Below are 15,678 nucleotides of genomic sequence, written 5' to 3'. Positions count from 1 at the left end.
AATCGGGTGACATTGCAGTACAAAACCGGTGTTAACGAGTTTATTCGCGCTGCAAGAAGATTCCCGAACGAAATTGGCAAATATCGGTGTCCTTGCAAACCTTGCAACAACGTGAGATGGCACGACATCGGGGTTGTCAGGAATCATTTGCTGAACAAGGGGTTTACCCCAGGCTACACAAAATGGTATCATCACGGCGAGCTCGAGCGTGTCGTACTTCCTCATGAAGAAGATTCCATCGGAGGAACAGATCAGAGAGGAATAGGAGGATTGCACGGTGCTGTGGAGGATATCAGGGATCACGAGGATTTCGACGATGCTACGGAGCCGACCCAGAGCGAGGTGCGTGCAGAGGAGCAAGTGGAAGACCTCTTCGCCGAGTTGGAAGCAGAATTGTACCCTTGATGCAAAGAGTTTTCTTCTTTGTCGTTCTTGGTTTCGTTGATGCACCTCAAAGTCACGAACCATTGGACGAACAAGTCTTTTACAGAACTCTTGCAGCTCTTGAAGAAGTCTCAACCAGCTGGTAATCGAATTCCAGAGAAGCATTACGAGGCAAAGGCGAAGCTGAAGCGTTTTGGCATGGGATACGAGATGATCGATGCGTGTATTAACGATTGTGTCCTATTTCGAAAAGATCTCGCGGAAGTCGACGTGTGCCCAGTATGCAACGAGAGCAGATGGAAGCCAACTGGGAAAATGATACCGCAAAAGATTTTGCGATATTTTCCCCTGAAAGATCGATTGAAGCGGTTGTACGCGTCTCGACACACGTCGCTTTTGATGCAGTGGCACGAAAGAGATCGTGTCAGGGAAGTTGGTGTTCTACGACATCCTGCGGATGGTACGACGTGGAAAAACCTGGACGAGAGATACCCAGGCTTTGCTGCAGAGCCTCGAAACGTGCGGCTTGGACTAGCTGCGGATGGATTCAATCCGTTCGGAGAAATGAGTTTATCGTACAGCATGTGGCCTGTGGTACTAACTGCGTACAACTTGCCGCCTTGGTTATGCATGAAGAAAGAGTACTTGATGCTGACGCTTTTGATCCCGGGGCCTCACTCACCAGGAAAGGACATGGACGTGTTTTTGCAGCCAATTGTCGAAGAGTTGAAAGAACTGTGGGAGACCGGATTCCGCGTTCGAGATGGCACCAACGATGAAGTGTTTCGATTGCGTGCCGCGCTACTTTGGACGATTAACGATTTTCCAGCTCGATCCTATTTATCGGGATGGAGTGGCCAAGGGTATCTCGCTTGCCCGACGTGCAACCTTGACACGCCGTCTTTGAAAGTCAGAAACAGGATCGTCTACTACGACCATCGTCGATTCTTGCGTATGCGTCACCGATTGAGAAAAAGCACCGATCACTACAAGGATCGCCACGAGAAACGCAGTAAACCCGAGAAGTTGACTCCGCAAGACATACTCGCTCAGTTGGCTAGTGTCTCTTGCACGACAACTGGCAAACATGCTGGCTCTGTGGGCAGAAAACGAAAGCGAGCCGAGTGCGAACTAAATTGGGCCAAGAAAAGCATCTTTTACGAGTTGCCGTACTGGTCAGATTTGGAGTTGAAGCATAACATGGACTTCATGCACATAGAGAAGAACGTGTGCGAGAATCTTCTCGGAACCTTGCTCAGCTTAGAAAAGAAGAACTACGACACAGATAAGGCGAGGTTTGATTTGATGGACTTGGGCATCAAGACCGCTCTCCACTTGAAAAAACAAGGGGATTCGTGGTACAAACCGCGAGCATCTTACACCTTAACCCTTGTTCAGAGGCAGCGATTTACCGAGTTCCTCCAATCTGTCAAATTTCCAGATGGGGTTGCTGGGAATTTGAAGAAAAATGTGACTGCTGATGGAAAACTCACAGGTTTGAAGTCGCATGATTGCCACGTGATCTTGCAGAGGTTGTTGGCTGTTGGTATTCGTCCTTTTGTGCCAAAAGAAATACATCAGACGATCTCCGAGCTTTGCAACTTTTTCAAGCTGATAAGTTCGAGAACCTTGAGAGTAGAAGATCTTGAAAATGCGCAAGAGTCTATCATCGAGATCTTGTGTAAGCTTGAGATGATATTTCCACCAGCTTTTTTCACGATCATGATTCACGTGGCGATTCATCTACCAGATGAAGCGTTGTATGGCGGCCCGGTGCATATGCGGTGGATGTACCCATTTGAGAGATACATTGGGACATTAAAACATTTTGTCAAAAATAGAGCTAGACCAGAAGGCTCTATTGCGGAAGCTTATGTTGTAGAAGAAGCTCTGACGTTCGTTGCAAGGTATCTTGAAGATAAAAAAAGTGTAGATGAAGTTCAAGTGCAAGAGCTCTCTGTTTTTCGATCCGAGATGTGTGTGCCTTATGGGATGATGAAACCGATAGTATTAGACGATGAACAGAAAGAGAACGCGGAGTGGTACATCTATACCAACTGTCCTGAAGTGGATCCATATTTGACGTAAGTTATCGTTGGGAATGTGTTTCAATTCATTCTTTTTTATATATTGCTATTGAAGTAATGTTTTTAATAACAGCGAGCATTTGGATCTCTTGAGCGAATCCGGAGTTCGCGATATTGAAGCGGAGCATAGAAAGAGGTTCAAAATTTGGTTTGAGAAGAAGGTAATAACACAATATCAATGCAATTTTTTGATAAACGCACAAGTGCTAATCAATGCTTTCTTTCGTAATCAGATTTTTGATATGAAAGCTAGTGGTTCTGATGTGTCTGACGAGCTCTATTCGCTTTCTATCGGTTCCCTTCAAGTCGCCTATCAATATCCGAGCTGCTTTGTAAATGGCGTGAAGTTCATCACTCGTCGTCGCGATAATCAACGAGTCACTCAAAATAGCGGTGTATGTGTACTTGTGGATGATTTCACTTACTATGGTCGAATGGAAGACGTCATCGTCGTGAACTATAGGCATAACTGTAGTGTTGTATTGTTCAAATGCATTTGGTACGGTGACAAGTATCATGCAAACCGACTAGTGCACACCGATAAGACTACTGGAGAAACGAGTGCTTATACTGCGAAACAGTGGTTTAAAGAGGAGCCGTACGTACTCGCGACTCAAGTGAAACAAGTTTTTTACATCGAAGATCTTATTAAAGGCGGCGACTGGGAAATCGTCCAGGAATGCAATCATCGAGGGATTTGGGACATTCCTGAAGTTGACCCCTCCAACTCAGCCTCGATCCCATTGACTATAGAGTTGTCAAACATCGAGCGTTTGAATCATCGACACGAAATCGATGAAGCTGAGTTAGTGACTGTCGTTGACGATGATGAAGAAGACGATGATGAAAATGAGAGACATGTCGTTTTTGAGGGAGAAGATGTTGATGTCGATATAGAAGATGATATTAACATTATAGGCATAGATGATGATGAATGATTAATATCTTTTTTGTATGTTTATTTACTATATAATGTAACCACGGTTTTCCTCCGCCATATGTGAGGTTTGTTAATAATAAAATCCGTGGTGCCGTCCACGTTTTTTTTGAACAGAAAACTAATATTTATTTACTAATATTGTTCACATCTTACAGGATGTCAGATGCAGGTGGAGCAGGTGGAGATGAGTCTCCGCTACACCGTTCAGGAGCAGGTGGAGATGAGTCTCCGCTAGAGACACCGGGTTCCCAAGGTCCTAAGAAAACAAGGGGACCAACAACCGGGTCTACTTCGGCAAAAGCAGCGCATGGGGTACCCGGTGCGAAAGTTGTTAGGTACGACCCAATCAACCAAACTTTCTACCAGGACGTAAGAAAAACAATAAAAAAGGTAGGAGTATTCAACAACCGCGTCGGCGCTTTGGTGAAAGTCCATATCCCGGTCACACTTCGTGATTGGAACGAAGTGACGCCCCAGATGTTGGGCAATATTCTGAGCGCACTTCATTCCGAGTACACTTTCGTGTACAAGGATGATGAGACCGATGAGCTGCTTCCGGCGGATTGCTATCGTCATCAGATTGACCAGACTATCATTCGCGATGCAAAGCGTATGAGGCGCAACCAAAAGTCTAGATTATCAGGGACTTTCTTAGGAAAATGTTGTGGACAAATGAATGTCGCCAAGAAAGAAATCCCAAAAGGATATCAAAAAGACGATTGAGAGAAGGTGATAGAGGAGTTCGCAACTGACGATTGGAAGGTAATGTATAATTCTAAAAATTATGTTATCTTCTATGAAATCGAATATAACGCAATTTAATATGTGCAGAAAAAGTCTACTCGCAACAGAGACAATTCCAAGAACAAGAAAACGAAGTCCACACAAGGGTCGATTTCTTTTTTGGCTCATCGACATTTGAACGTAAGTTTATTCTAATTTTGTAATTTTTTTTTGCAATAAATACATTACTCATATTTTCATAAGAACTGCAGAGTAGGGAAGATGGGACTTTGGCCTCGGCGTTAAACACGTGGGAGAAAAAACATCAAGACGATCAAGGCAATTGGACGACAGCTTGGGCGCAACAAGCATTTGTAAGTTACTTGTGTTAATTACTTAATAATCAAGTTTCGATAATCTTAATAATTTTTTTAACATATGTTTGAAGGCGCGAATTATGACTCAAGTCGAGAATATGCAGCGACAAGCAGCGGAGTCAGGCCAAATGTTTGACATAGACCAGGCGGAGCAGTTTGCGATGGATACTGTTCTCGGGCAACGTCGAGATTGGTATGTCGGGATAGGTCCCTCGATCCCGAGATCCTCGTGTCTCTTGGCTCAGGCTCAGGACGACAGCTCGTCCTCAGGTTCTTCATCGACGCGCGTTCCAGATCCAGTGATTAGCGAGCTACAAGCAGCGTTGGCCGCACAACAAGCTCAGATGGAGGCGTTTCAGCGACAGTTCTTTGCCTACACACAGCAGCATCCGTCTCCCATGCAGACATCCCCCGCGATGATGCACCCTGCCACGACGCCGCCATCAGCTTCAATGCCGAATGTTCAGACGCCGGCATCCGCTTCAATGCCGAATGTTCAGACGCCGCCATCCGCTTCCATGCCAAATGCTGATCAGACGCCAGGTTCGGTAGAATTTCAGCGACATCGTTCGAGCGGCAGCGCATCAGGCCGCCAAGGCGCACGAGCAAGATCTGGCGGAAGAGGAGGCCGTGCATTCCAGAATTGGCAGACTTCGAATGAAAAAGGGAAACAAAAAGAATAAATTGTAATTTTTTTAATTTATTGAATGTAAATTATCAAATTTTATGAATTTAATATTATTATTTATATACTTATTCTAATTAATATTATTCAAATTATTTATTTGATATAACAAAAATTAAATTATAATTTTTATATATTTAAATGGCTGATTCTAATAGAATCAACATTTAAAAAAAAATAACTACAGACAATCGGATGCGACTAGTCGCATCTGATACTTTCGCGGGAAGAGTATCGGATGCGACTAGTCGCATCGGATTGTACTAACACCCGCCAAATATTTCGCGGGGAATTACTATCAGATGCGACTAGTCGCATCTGATACTCTTCCCGCGAAAGTATCAGATGCGACTAGTCGCATCTGATACTATAATTCACGCTTTAATTTCTTATTTTGAGGGATATTTAGGTGCGACGTTTGGTGCGACTTGTCGCACCTAAAATGTCGCACCTGATAGTGATGACTTTCAGGTGCGACTAGTCGCACCTAATATCATCAGGTGCGCACTTTCAGATGCGACTTTGTCGCATCTAAAGTCGCACCTGATGATACTTTCAGGTGCGACATTTATGCTTTCAGGTGCGACTTTTGTCGCACCTGATGCTATCAATTGTACTAGTGATATAGCGTTGCCTTAACCTCGGATATATGGACTGGTCAATCTAAGATGGATTTCATGAGCGTTGTAGTGCACAATATAGATGACGATTTGAACCTAAACAAACGTATCATTGCCTTTAGGAGGATAGAAGGTTCTCACACTGGTGAAAACATCTTGGACATCATAGTTAGTGTTATAGGTGAGTGGGGTTTGAACAATAGGATTATATCTGTAACCTTAGATAATGCCACAAGCAACAACGCCATGATTAGGGAGTTAAAGGAGAAACTTAACGTTGACGATACCCTTTTGCATCAACGTTGTGCTACCCATATTATAAACCTCATAGTTCAAGCCGGAGCCGCTAGTTATGACCCTTCGATCAACAAGATTAGGAATTACATTAGTTGGATAAATAGTTCAACCTCTAGAGTAGATGAGCTTAAGAGACGCCTTAGACTAAACGGTCTCCAAGAACGCACCTTTCACCTAGATAACAAAATTAGGTGGAATTCTACCTTTCTCATGTTGACCAACTTCTTATCCGAGCATTACGTCAATGTTATTGTTTCTTACATTAACAACGAACATGGCGAAAACATTATATCCGAATATGATATTAGGATGGCTGAATCATTTGTTTCTTTTCTCGACATTTTTTACAAAGAAACTTGTTATCTATCTGCTGTTTACACTCCTACTTCTTTTCTCGGTCTTCATACTATGACCGCAATTGCTGTGCATCTTGATAAATATAAAAACGAAACAATTTTTCAAGATTCTATTCAAGCAATGACAGCCAAGTTTTTAAAATATTGGGGGGCTGGAAAGGTTCCATTATTATACGGTTTTGGAGCCATTCTAGACGTCCGATGTAAAATTGGTGGTTTAAAAAAATTTCTGAAGTACATTAGAAACCATTTTGTGGACCAAGATTACATTGCACTTGATCTCTCGAGGATCGTGGAAGCTTTTTTTGATCTTTTCAAGGTATATGAGGCGAAACTCCTACAGCAATACCGAGCACAACCATCTCAATCACAGACGCAGTATCCGAGAAGACACCAATACACGAATGTCTTCGTCAACGCGCCCGCGTACAGCCCATCACCTCAACAACAAGAAGCTGGGACAAGTCAGACGAGGTCGAGCGCAACCGACGCACGGTCCCATCCGGAGATCCAAGAGTACGATCGGAACGATTGGGTCAGGACGGATGACGAAGCCATCGACCTCTTGGTTTGGTGGAGACAGAATGCGAGGAGGTTCCCGGTCTTGTCATCTATGGCACAAGACATCCTCACCATCCCTGTTTCAACCGTGTCATCTGAGGCGGCTTTTAGTAGCGCGGGCCGCATCATCGACGATAGAAGATGTAGCTTGAAACCGGAGATGGTCGAAGCATTGACGTGCGGTGAAGATTGGATTCAACATAGAAATCGAGCACAAGAAACATTCATGTGCTTCGATATTCTTGACGATTTTGAAGTTGATTTCGCAAATGTAAACATAAATGGTTAGACTAACTTGTATAACTAAGGGATATCCCGGCCCTTGTCCGGGATAAATTTTCAAATAATTAACGAGGAAAGGGGTGCTCTTTTTCCTCGCCGTCGCACCTTTTTAGTGGTCGGTGAGGTTTTTTAGGAGGCCCGTTTTTAATTTCACATTTTTTTTTATTATTTTTCTACACATTTACTTCAAAATCTTTTCAATTACGTCATTGTATATAATTATTTAACTTCATTTAAATCTTTATTTATACCCACTTAATTTAAATTCCTTTCAATTACATCCTTCTATTTAATTATTTAAATTCATTTAAAACCGAATTTTTTATTTTTTTTTATGCCTAACGGGGTCCCGAATTCCCGTTAGGCAAAGTCCCGTCCCGTCCCATTACTTAACGGGACAGGACTCCCGTTTGGCCAATTAACGGGAGTCCGGGCACAAGCGGGAGCGGGATGTGCGGGAGTTCCCGGTAAGCCAGGTTTACATGAGAGTACTAGATGCTCCGATGGAATCAACTAATTCACATAGTTTGTTAACAAGTCAGTCAATGCAACAAGCTAAACATGGACTTGACTTACAATGCATGATGACTTTAGAAGGTTAAACATGGACTTGACTTACAATGCATGGTGACTTTATAAGGTTGTGTAGATCTTTGCTTGATTTCAAAACTGCATGCTTTGAGGAAACTTATTCACATGAGAGAGAGAGAGAGTTGACATTCAACCAGCATGTGCTTTTGATTACTTAAACTGACTAAAACGTGAAGCATAAATAAATAATAGAACCCGTCATATTGCATACGATATGACTACGACGTCATCGAACGTTTTGACCCCTTCAAATTTATAAAGTACGTAACTTGGTATTGTCTCACATGGAAACAAATTTAATACAGCGCAATAATTACTATAATTATAGTTAAATGTATAGCATGATGTATTAGTAAGTTAGAAGCTTTATTTATTTTGTAATTATTTTTATAATTGAGTAATTCACGTTATATGCAATTACTTTTCATCATTTTATTGGCATTATTACTTAAATATACGGTCCTTGAAAAGTCTTGTCGAACCATAAAATAAGGCTATTCATGGCGTCAACAAGGAAGTTATCTTTTATTCAATAAAAAAATTTAGCATTTATTTTATTGAATCGATAATTTCTTTATTTCCCACATACAAAAATCTTGTCAAAAGTAAAAATAGAAATTGCACAAACTAATCCACTTACAATGTTTATTTATTTCTTTTTTCTTGAAACCATCCACTTACAATGTTTAAATGTTTAAAGATGTAGCCAGCAAAGAAGTTACTTTTATTCATTATTAGCATTCTTTTATTGAACCGATAGGTCACACACGTGGCCTCAATAATTTCCCACTTACAAAAACCTCGTCCAGGCTCTGGGAAGAAAAAAAGTGAAACAAGAACAAAAGTTAGATCTTTGTGGTTCAGCAACTGATGTAGCAGCGGAAATAAAATATTAGTCGAATTAAATAAATCACGTTACGGGATAGTCGAACTCGATCGTTGATTCGAACACGAATATCCGATCTAAGAACCTTCCTTCGCCTATTGATTCGCGCACGAATGCTAGACTCCGGGCATCAAACTCAACGCTCACTCACGAGGTCAGATTTGGGGGAAACTCGCAAGTCTCAATTTTCATTTCATTCAAAAAAACTGTCCTCTTACAAAATCATGCAACCCTTTATAAATAGGGTTCAAAAACGGAAAATGAAGCTTAAACAATAAAGGCAACAAATGCCACAAATTCTGAAAGTAATAACTAAAAACCGAAACATAATAATAAAAATAAAGAGCATAATAATAAAAAATAAAGGCTAGAGATCACGTATTTAATTGTTGGGATTTTTGTTGAGATCACGCCTTTTCTGTATGCCTCTTCGCTAACGCGCATCTGGCTGTCCTCATATTCATACTCATAGTAATCGTTGGACGGCGAACAGTTTAGACCAGAGTGAACGACCAGGTCCTTGCTGACGTGTGATTGGCTGTTAGGGTTTACCGAAGATATTACGCACTCAGTGGGGTCGTATGCTATGCTCCATAGCTCGGCTCTCAGTCCGGTATTCCTCACAGTCTCCAAAGCCTCCTTTTGGTCTACGATCCCAGACAATGTCACCTTTTGCAAGTTCATGTCTATCCGAATTCCATACACGCCTTGATAAAATAAGAAAAATAAAGAATCAAGTAATGAAGAACACCATTACAAACTGTCGTTAATGGATCATACGATGTATATCGTATATGTATGTATTACCTTTTAGTTTACCAAGAGCTTTTCTTACGTTCCATTCACATCGTGAACTGTTCATATGCACTCTTATCTCAGTGATCTGCATATATGGAACCACGTTATTTTACCACAGTTAGGCACCAAGAAAACTAGGAGAGAGAGAGAGAGAGAGAGAGAGATGAAATATTCCTCACCGTCATTGATCATGTGAATGGCCTTGAGACGTAACAACTTTGATGAATGTGAACTAGATATTTAGTTTGTACTCATTCTGATGTCAATGTGGGATTAATGAAAAAATAGGGTCTACATTTCTTCTTATATATTGACATTTTTCTCGACAATATGTACTCTTTCCTCATCTCAATCGTCCACGTTTATACAATTTTAATATTTCATGTCAATAATTATATATTAAATGCACCGACTATTAAAATATTTCTAAGGACAGGAAATGACTAGTGAAGAACGATTAATTAAAGACCCCTAAACTAGTAGTAGTAGAAGCTGTCAAACGTGAGCTGCGTAATATTTTTCCACGCTATATTTTAATGGCACGATGTTTAGTGCATATCGAGGTCTCATTGACTTTGAATTGGTTTGACAAGTCGAGCAACGCAAGAAGCTAAACATGCATGATAATATTAAACGCTCTGTAGAATATTGATGGGTCCTATAGAGTTGAGTACCGTTGTCTCCGGAGATGGGAGTTGAGGAAAAGCATTCATGTGTTGATGGAGAGAGAGAGAGAGAGAGAGAGAGAGAGGGAGAGAGAGAGAGAGAAGAGAGAGAGAGAGAGAGATGACCTGCCACAAGCATGTGCCTACATGAGTACTTAATTAAACTGACTAACGGGCAACCTAAATAAATTGCACCGCCTTCACATTGCATAGGATAGACGTTATCAAGAGCTTTGACCCCTTTATTAAGCATGCTATATTATGTTTCGAAGTTTTATTTATTGTTTAATTTTTTATTATATAATTCTGTAATTTGATTCATGCAACTGTAAATGATATTTATTATGATTCCATGAAATATGATGAGATTATATATATTGTAAATTTGTTTGAATATATTTTGTATAAATAAAAGCGTGAACATTTAAATAATAAAAATATATATATTACGCAAATGCTACAGCGAAAAATATAGTCTAATGATATTTCATATTTGACTACAACAAGAAAATGTAACGTATATATATATATATATATATATATATATATATATATATATATATATATATATATATATATAGCGTACTACTACAATTAAAAGTTGTAGTAACATCAGAGCCGGCTCGACAATATCCGTGGCTTTGGGCAAAAATTCATTTTAGGGGCCTCAATTTAAAAAAAAAAATTAAAATAATTTTATGATCATATAAATTATTAATAAATACAAAATATTTGAATTATTAATAAATGTAAATTAATACTACAAATTAATACAAATTTAATAAAATTATAATTACAAATGAATTAATTTAGTAGATTTTAACTACAAATTAAGTTATATAATAATTTTAGATGTATTAATATAGTTATTAAAAAAATATAATTGGGCCTTATTTGGGAGAGTGGCCTTGGGCAATTGCCCCACTTGTCCTTCCCTTGAGCGGGTATTGAGTAACATTTTTTTTATTACGGATTCTTGTAAATAATAAACTACAGCTAACAACCATAGTCACATAGGAGATAGACTTCGATCGTCTATATTACAGACAAGTAACGGTGGTCGCAGTTGTCGTATGTGAAAGACTAAGACTCTTAGATGTAGTTGATTAATTTTTTTTAAGTAGTGCGTAGACTATATTGTTGCATTGTTGGATACCTCGTTGGGTTGCCACCTTTAACTTCACATTAGTATGATATTGTTCACTTTGAGCCTAAATTCGCACGATTTTTTTTTTTTTTTGGACACCTTCTCAAATAACTTCATATTAATGGAGTTGGTGCAAAACTTATGTCCAAGATAGTCTTTGCATATTCTTCCGATGTGAGACTTGGGTTGTTACCCTAACAATCCACCCCTCAAACTAAGGACCACATACACATGGCCTCCCGTCGAGCGAAATTATTTTGTGCCGCTATCAGCCACCAGCGGTACACGCCACCTGACCGTCAACATTGCCAAGAAGATTTTCGATACAAGGCACTCTCATCATAAGGTCATCATATTGGGGGCTTCTTCCTCCATATTGCAAACACAACCCAATATTAATATGATATTGTCCACTTTGGGACGAAGCCTGCACGTTTTTGTTTTCGGGAAGAGTCTCATACTAATGAAGTTGGCAGAACACTTATATCCAAGGTAATCTTTACATATTCTTCCAATGTGGGACTTGTGTTGTTACCCAAATTGCAATCGTACTACAATATATAGTATTCATCATCATTATATGGAATAACTACTCCACTCGGTCATACGTCTTACTCATATCAAGAGTTATATAAAAAAATGGCTTTACTTTCGGTTCATGGAATGCATCTTTCTAAACGTTGTAATCACATTGTCTAATGAGAGTCTTCCCCGAACGAACACGCTTTGGCTTTCAGAAATAAGATCCACCAACACCGGTTTGAGGTGGTTCGCGATGGTCTTGGAGATGATGTTGTAGATGGTATAAAGGCTTGTGGGCAAAAATCAGTGACAGACACTGATTGGCCACCTTTAGAGTACAAGAACGATATGCATCTCATTAAAATCCCAAGCCAACATACCACCGTTCAAAACTGCCAGCATGCCTTTGAGAGGTCTCTCATGATGAATTTCCAATTATGTTGGAAAAATATCAGTTGAAACCCGTCCGTCCCTAGAGATTTTCTTCATTTGGAGCAAAGCCCGTATGTTTAACTTCTTCTACTCAGAACGGATCATTGAGGTTGTCTACCTTTTCCACAACCAATCTCATCGCTACCCTCTCTGTCACCCCCGAGATGTGAAACTCCTCAAGCTCGTATGAAATAAAGAGCTATCCAAAGAAGTCTTATATTGCTTTTGTGATTTATAATCTGAACTAACCCACCTCCCCGACCCCATGAAAATACCCTTTATCGAGCTTCTCTTGTGCGGAAAGCTTCTCGTCACTTAAAATCGGTAGAAATGAACAGACTCCACTCAAGCTCTTGGTGCTATTGCTATCGCCACTTAGTGAGTCATTGTTTATTCTCCCATGACACCCTAATTATTTCCGAGCATATATAATTAACTTTATAACCATCATGGATATTTAAGGAAAGTTATTAATAAAATAAATCTTATAACGATTTTAGTGTTCGCGTGTCAAACGATGAGTGAATAGATGAAAGGGATTCAGAATTTTTGGTACTACTACAAAATTGGCTATCCACGTCGCTCATATAGCGTCGCTTGCATAGTTGACCGACAGCCAAAGTTTTTTTTTTGCGTCGAAATATGACGTGACAGCATAAAGAGGTGCCAAGTGTACAACACGGGGCTTCAATGTGTATAAAAACGACGCCCCATTGGCGGGGAGTCGATTGAGCGCCGCTTATTAAATAAGGGACGCTCAAATTGTCACGACCCGCGAGCCTTAGCTCGCCCGCGAGCCACTGCAGATTATCTTCGTATCTTACTTAACATAAAATAAAATTCATAAAAACCTTGGTGGAAGCGCTTCCGGAAAACATTTTCTAGAAAAACTTTTAAAATATTTACATAAGCGTCTCAAACATATGGGCGAATTTTTCGTTTTTCTTAAAACATACTATTTGAAACTTTACAAACAAAATACTCGTCTTTTAAAAACAAAACAGACTCATTCGCCCTTGCCTTATCCACAGGTCGGCAGCCGTACATACACACGCCTACTTACTTATCGGTTTTGCTGATGCTCCGCTTAGTCCTCTTTAGCCTTGCATTTATCTACAATATCAAGATAATAACTGTGAGTCGAAAGACTCAGTAAGCGGATATCTATATAACTAATGCACCATGCACCTAACACATCAGCAATGCATAACATAAAGTCATATCTTAACTGTAATATACAAACTTTTGCAACGCTCGACTAGTGAATTTGAATAAAATAAACGAGTTTATTTTGAATCAAATTCTTGTTGCACATGAGACGTTCTTAAATTTTAAATATCTTGGAGAAAAAATAATAATAATCATAAATATATTTAAGGTCGATGAAATTTCGGAATAAGGATATTTGAGTAAACTCGATATTAATTTCCGAATAAATTTATTCGGAACGTACTCGGGGACTTAAAATCTCAAGAGTGAAAATAAATTCCGAAATCCCTTAAATATATTTAAAATAACGGGAATTAATAAGAAATTCTCGGTTATTTTTCATGATTAATTTTTTTTTTAAATTACAGACGAGTTTGAGATGATTTATTTTGAAAGGATTAAAGTGCAACAAAGTGAGGGACGAGAGTGAAAGAAAAAGTTTTTTTTAGGGGTTGTTTTTGGAGACGTGTGGCAAGATGTGGGAGTGCCACGTGGCATTCTTATCCTCTTTTTCTCTCCACTCCCACGCGGCCACCTCACCCTCACTCTTTCTCTTCCTTATCTTCTTCACGTCATTTTTCTCCTTCTTCTTCATCTTCTCCACGCGATTCCTGCAAGAAGAAACAGAAAAAAAAAAAAATCGGCAACAACCACCACCCAAGCCATTCCTCTCGGCCACTCAACCCCATCACCACCCTCACTCATCTTCGTTCTTCTTCTTCTTCCTCTCCATCGTCGCTCTACCTCTCGCGCGGCTCACAGCCACCGCGCGCGCCTCTCGCCGAGGAGAAGAGTCGCCGCCGTCGAGCCGCCGTGGCCGCTGACCGAGAAAGGACACCGGGAACAAGGTGAGAGCACACCGGAGAGCAGATTAGAGGTAAGAATTGATATGGCTGAATTGGAAAACTCAAGTTAGGGTTCATGAGATGGATTTAGTTATGAATTTTTGAAGTTGTGTGTTTAAAGCTGTGAACTGTGAATTTCCAGAGCAGCGACCCGAAATTGCGGACAGTTTTTCAGATAGCTATGGTGCTTGAAATTGGTCGTAAAATAGGTCGTTAGAAAGCTATGGATGTTAGTTCCGTTATGGTTTTAGAATCGTTGGTTTTTGTTTTGTGTAGCTAAAGTTATGATACGTTTTTCAGCTGCTACTCGAGTTTGATTCTCGTTATGGCTGATTTGACGAGTATAAACTCGTGTTGGTTTGAACGGGATTTATGAACCGACATTGTTATGTGATGATATGAATTTGAAGTTGGGCTGTGGAGTCGATATTTTTATCGATGACGAATCGAAGTTTAACGAGATATTTCGGGCTTTTATTCTCGGCCGAAAATTTTGTGACAAGTTATTAAATTTTTGACTTGTTATGTATGGCCGTGTATTTTATAAATTGTTGTGACGCGAGTTTCTTTTGTTCGTGAATGTCACCGTTAAATTACGGTGACGTTTCGTAAGTCACTCGGTCAAACAATATTCCCGGAAAAATAAAATCGAATATGGGACTAATTCGATTTTATTTATTTGAGTCTCGATTATCGATCGTGATTTTGTTTTGGGCTGAGAATTTTAATGTCGTATTGGTTACGTTAGGAAATGCAGAGTGACGGGAACGGACCGGGACGACACGTGAGAATTGACGAGGAATTAAAGACAAGCCTGGGTCTCAAATAACCGACGTGCTAATTCTTTTGAGGAGCGCACGAGGACAAGTAGTGCGATTTGAAGTGTCGAGGCCATAAAGTCAAGCAGTTTGACTATTCTATGTAAGTGAGGAGACATAAGTCAACTACTTACCAAGGGAATAACCTTGTTTGTTTGTGCATTTATTTGTTAGTAAACAAGAGTAGGAAAAGCCTTAAAAGACACAAACACCAAAGATTAAGGCTTCAACCACTTTTTATGGAAAACTTAGTTCGGGTTTTACCCGTAGGTTCAAATGCTAACTTGAACCAGCCACGTTGTTATTTGTTGTAGCTAGATCCCTCTACTAACCATAGGGATAGGTTAGATCAGAGGTGTCAGGAGAGCAGAAACGGACTCTCGGATTCGAGCCGAGGGTAGAAGTACCAGGAGTCACGTCCTGAGTCTTCAATCTAAAACACGTAACGAGCAT

General features: G+C 40.0%; 2 protein-coding genes and 1 long non-coding RNA gene across 3 annotated transcripts; 2 read left to right on the top strand and 1 right to left on the bottom strand.

The window, feature by feature from the left end:
- The first annotated feature begins 2,345 nt into the window (after window positions 1–2,345).
- LOC149407004 (uncharacterized) lies at window positions 2,346–3,784 on the top strand. The gene is made up of 4 exons (XM_089608215.1): window positions 2,346–2,468; window positions 2,545–2,632; window positions 2,705–2,817; window positions 3,778–3,784. Exons 1-4 carry the CDS (start codon window positions 2,359–2,361, stop codon window positions 3,782–3,784), a joined length of 318 nt encoding a protein of 105 aa, XP_089464341.1. The 5' UTR covers window positions 2,346–2,358.
- A 5-nt stretch (window positions 3,785–3,789) lies between these two features.
- Window positions 3,790–4,480, top strand: LOC149407003 (uncharacterized). Its single transcript, XR_016296000.1, has 3 exons — window positions 3,790–4,173; window positions 4,243–4,335; window positions 4,407–4,480. It is a non-coding gene; the product is annotated as an uncharacterized LOC149407003 (long non-coding RNA).
- Window positions 4,481–9,056: 4,576 nt separating this feature from the next.
- On the bottom strand, window positions 9,057–9,848 carry LOC149407002 (heavy metal-associated isoprenylated plant protein 28-like). Its single transcript, XM_089618234.1, has 4 exons — window positions 9,767–9,848; window positions 9,597–9,672; window positions 9,216–9,496; window positions 9,057–9,101 (listed from the first exon to the last, which is right to left on the bottom strand). The coding sequence occupies exons 1-4, from the start codon at window positions 9,770–9,772 to the stop codon at window positions 9,057–9,059; spliced, it is 408 nt and encodes a 135-aa protein (XP_089474360.1). The 5' UTR covers window positions 9,773–9,848.
- Window positions 9,849–15,678: the final 5,830 nt, after the last annotated feature.

This window comes from Urtica dioica, chromosome 1, assembly GCF_054948205.1.
Source record: "Urtica dioica subsp. dioica isolate 48M chromosome 1, U.dioica_male_clone48M_v1_H2, whole genome shotgun sequence".
Classification (NCBI taxonomy): domain Eukaryota; kingdom Viridiplantae; phylum Streptophyta; class Magnoliopsida; order Rosales; family Urticaceae; genus Urtica; species Urtica dioica.
The sequence above is the reverse complement of the archived record's forward strand: the minus strand, read 5'-3'. Positions and strand labels throughout refer to the sequence as shown.

Excerpts from the sequence above, each read along its gene's own strand:
- LOC149407004 (XM_089608215.1), top strand. The coding sequence starts at position 2,359 with ATGTGTGTGCCTTATGGGATGATGAAACCGATAGTATTAGACGATGAA. Across the intron at positions 2,469-2,544 it reads GAAGTGGATCCATATTTGAC|CGAGCATTTGGATCTCTTGA; the intron begins GTAAGTTATCGT and ends TTTTAATAACAG. Across the intron at positions 2,633-2,704 it reads AAATTTGGTTTGAGAAGAAG|ATTTTTGATATGAAAGCTAG; the intron begins GTAATAACACAA and ends TTTCGTAATCAG.
- LOC149407002 (XM_089618234.1), bottom strand. Across the intron at positions 9,497-9,596 it reads AGCTCTTGGTAAACTAAAAG|GCGTGTATGGAATTCGGATA; the intron begins GTAATACATACA and ends TATTTTATCAAG. Across the intron at positions 9,102-9,215 it reads AGATGCGCGTTAGCGAAGAG|TTATTACTTTCAGAATTTGT; the intron begins GCATACAGAAAA and ends TTCGGTTTTTAG.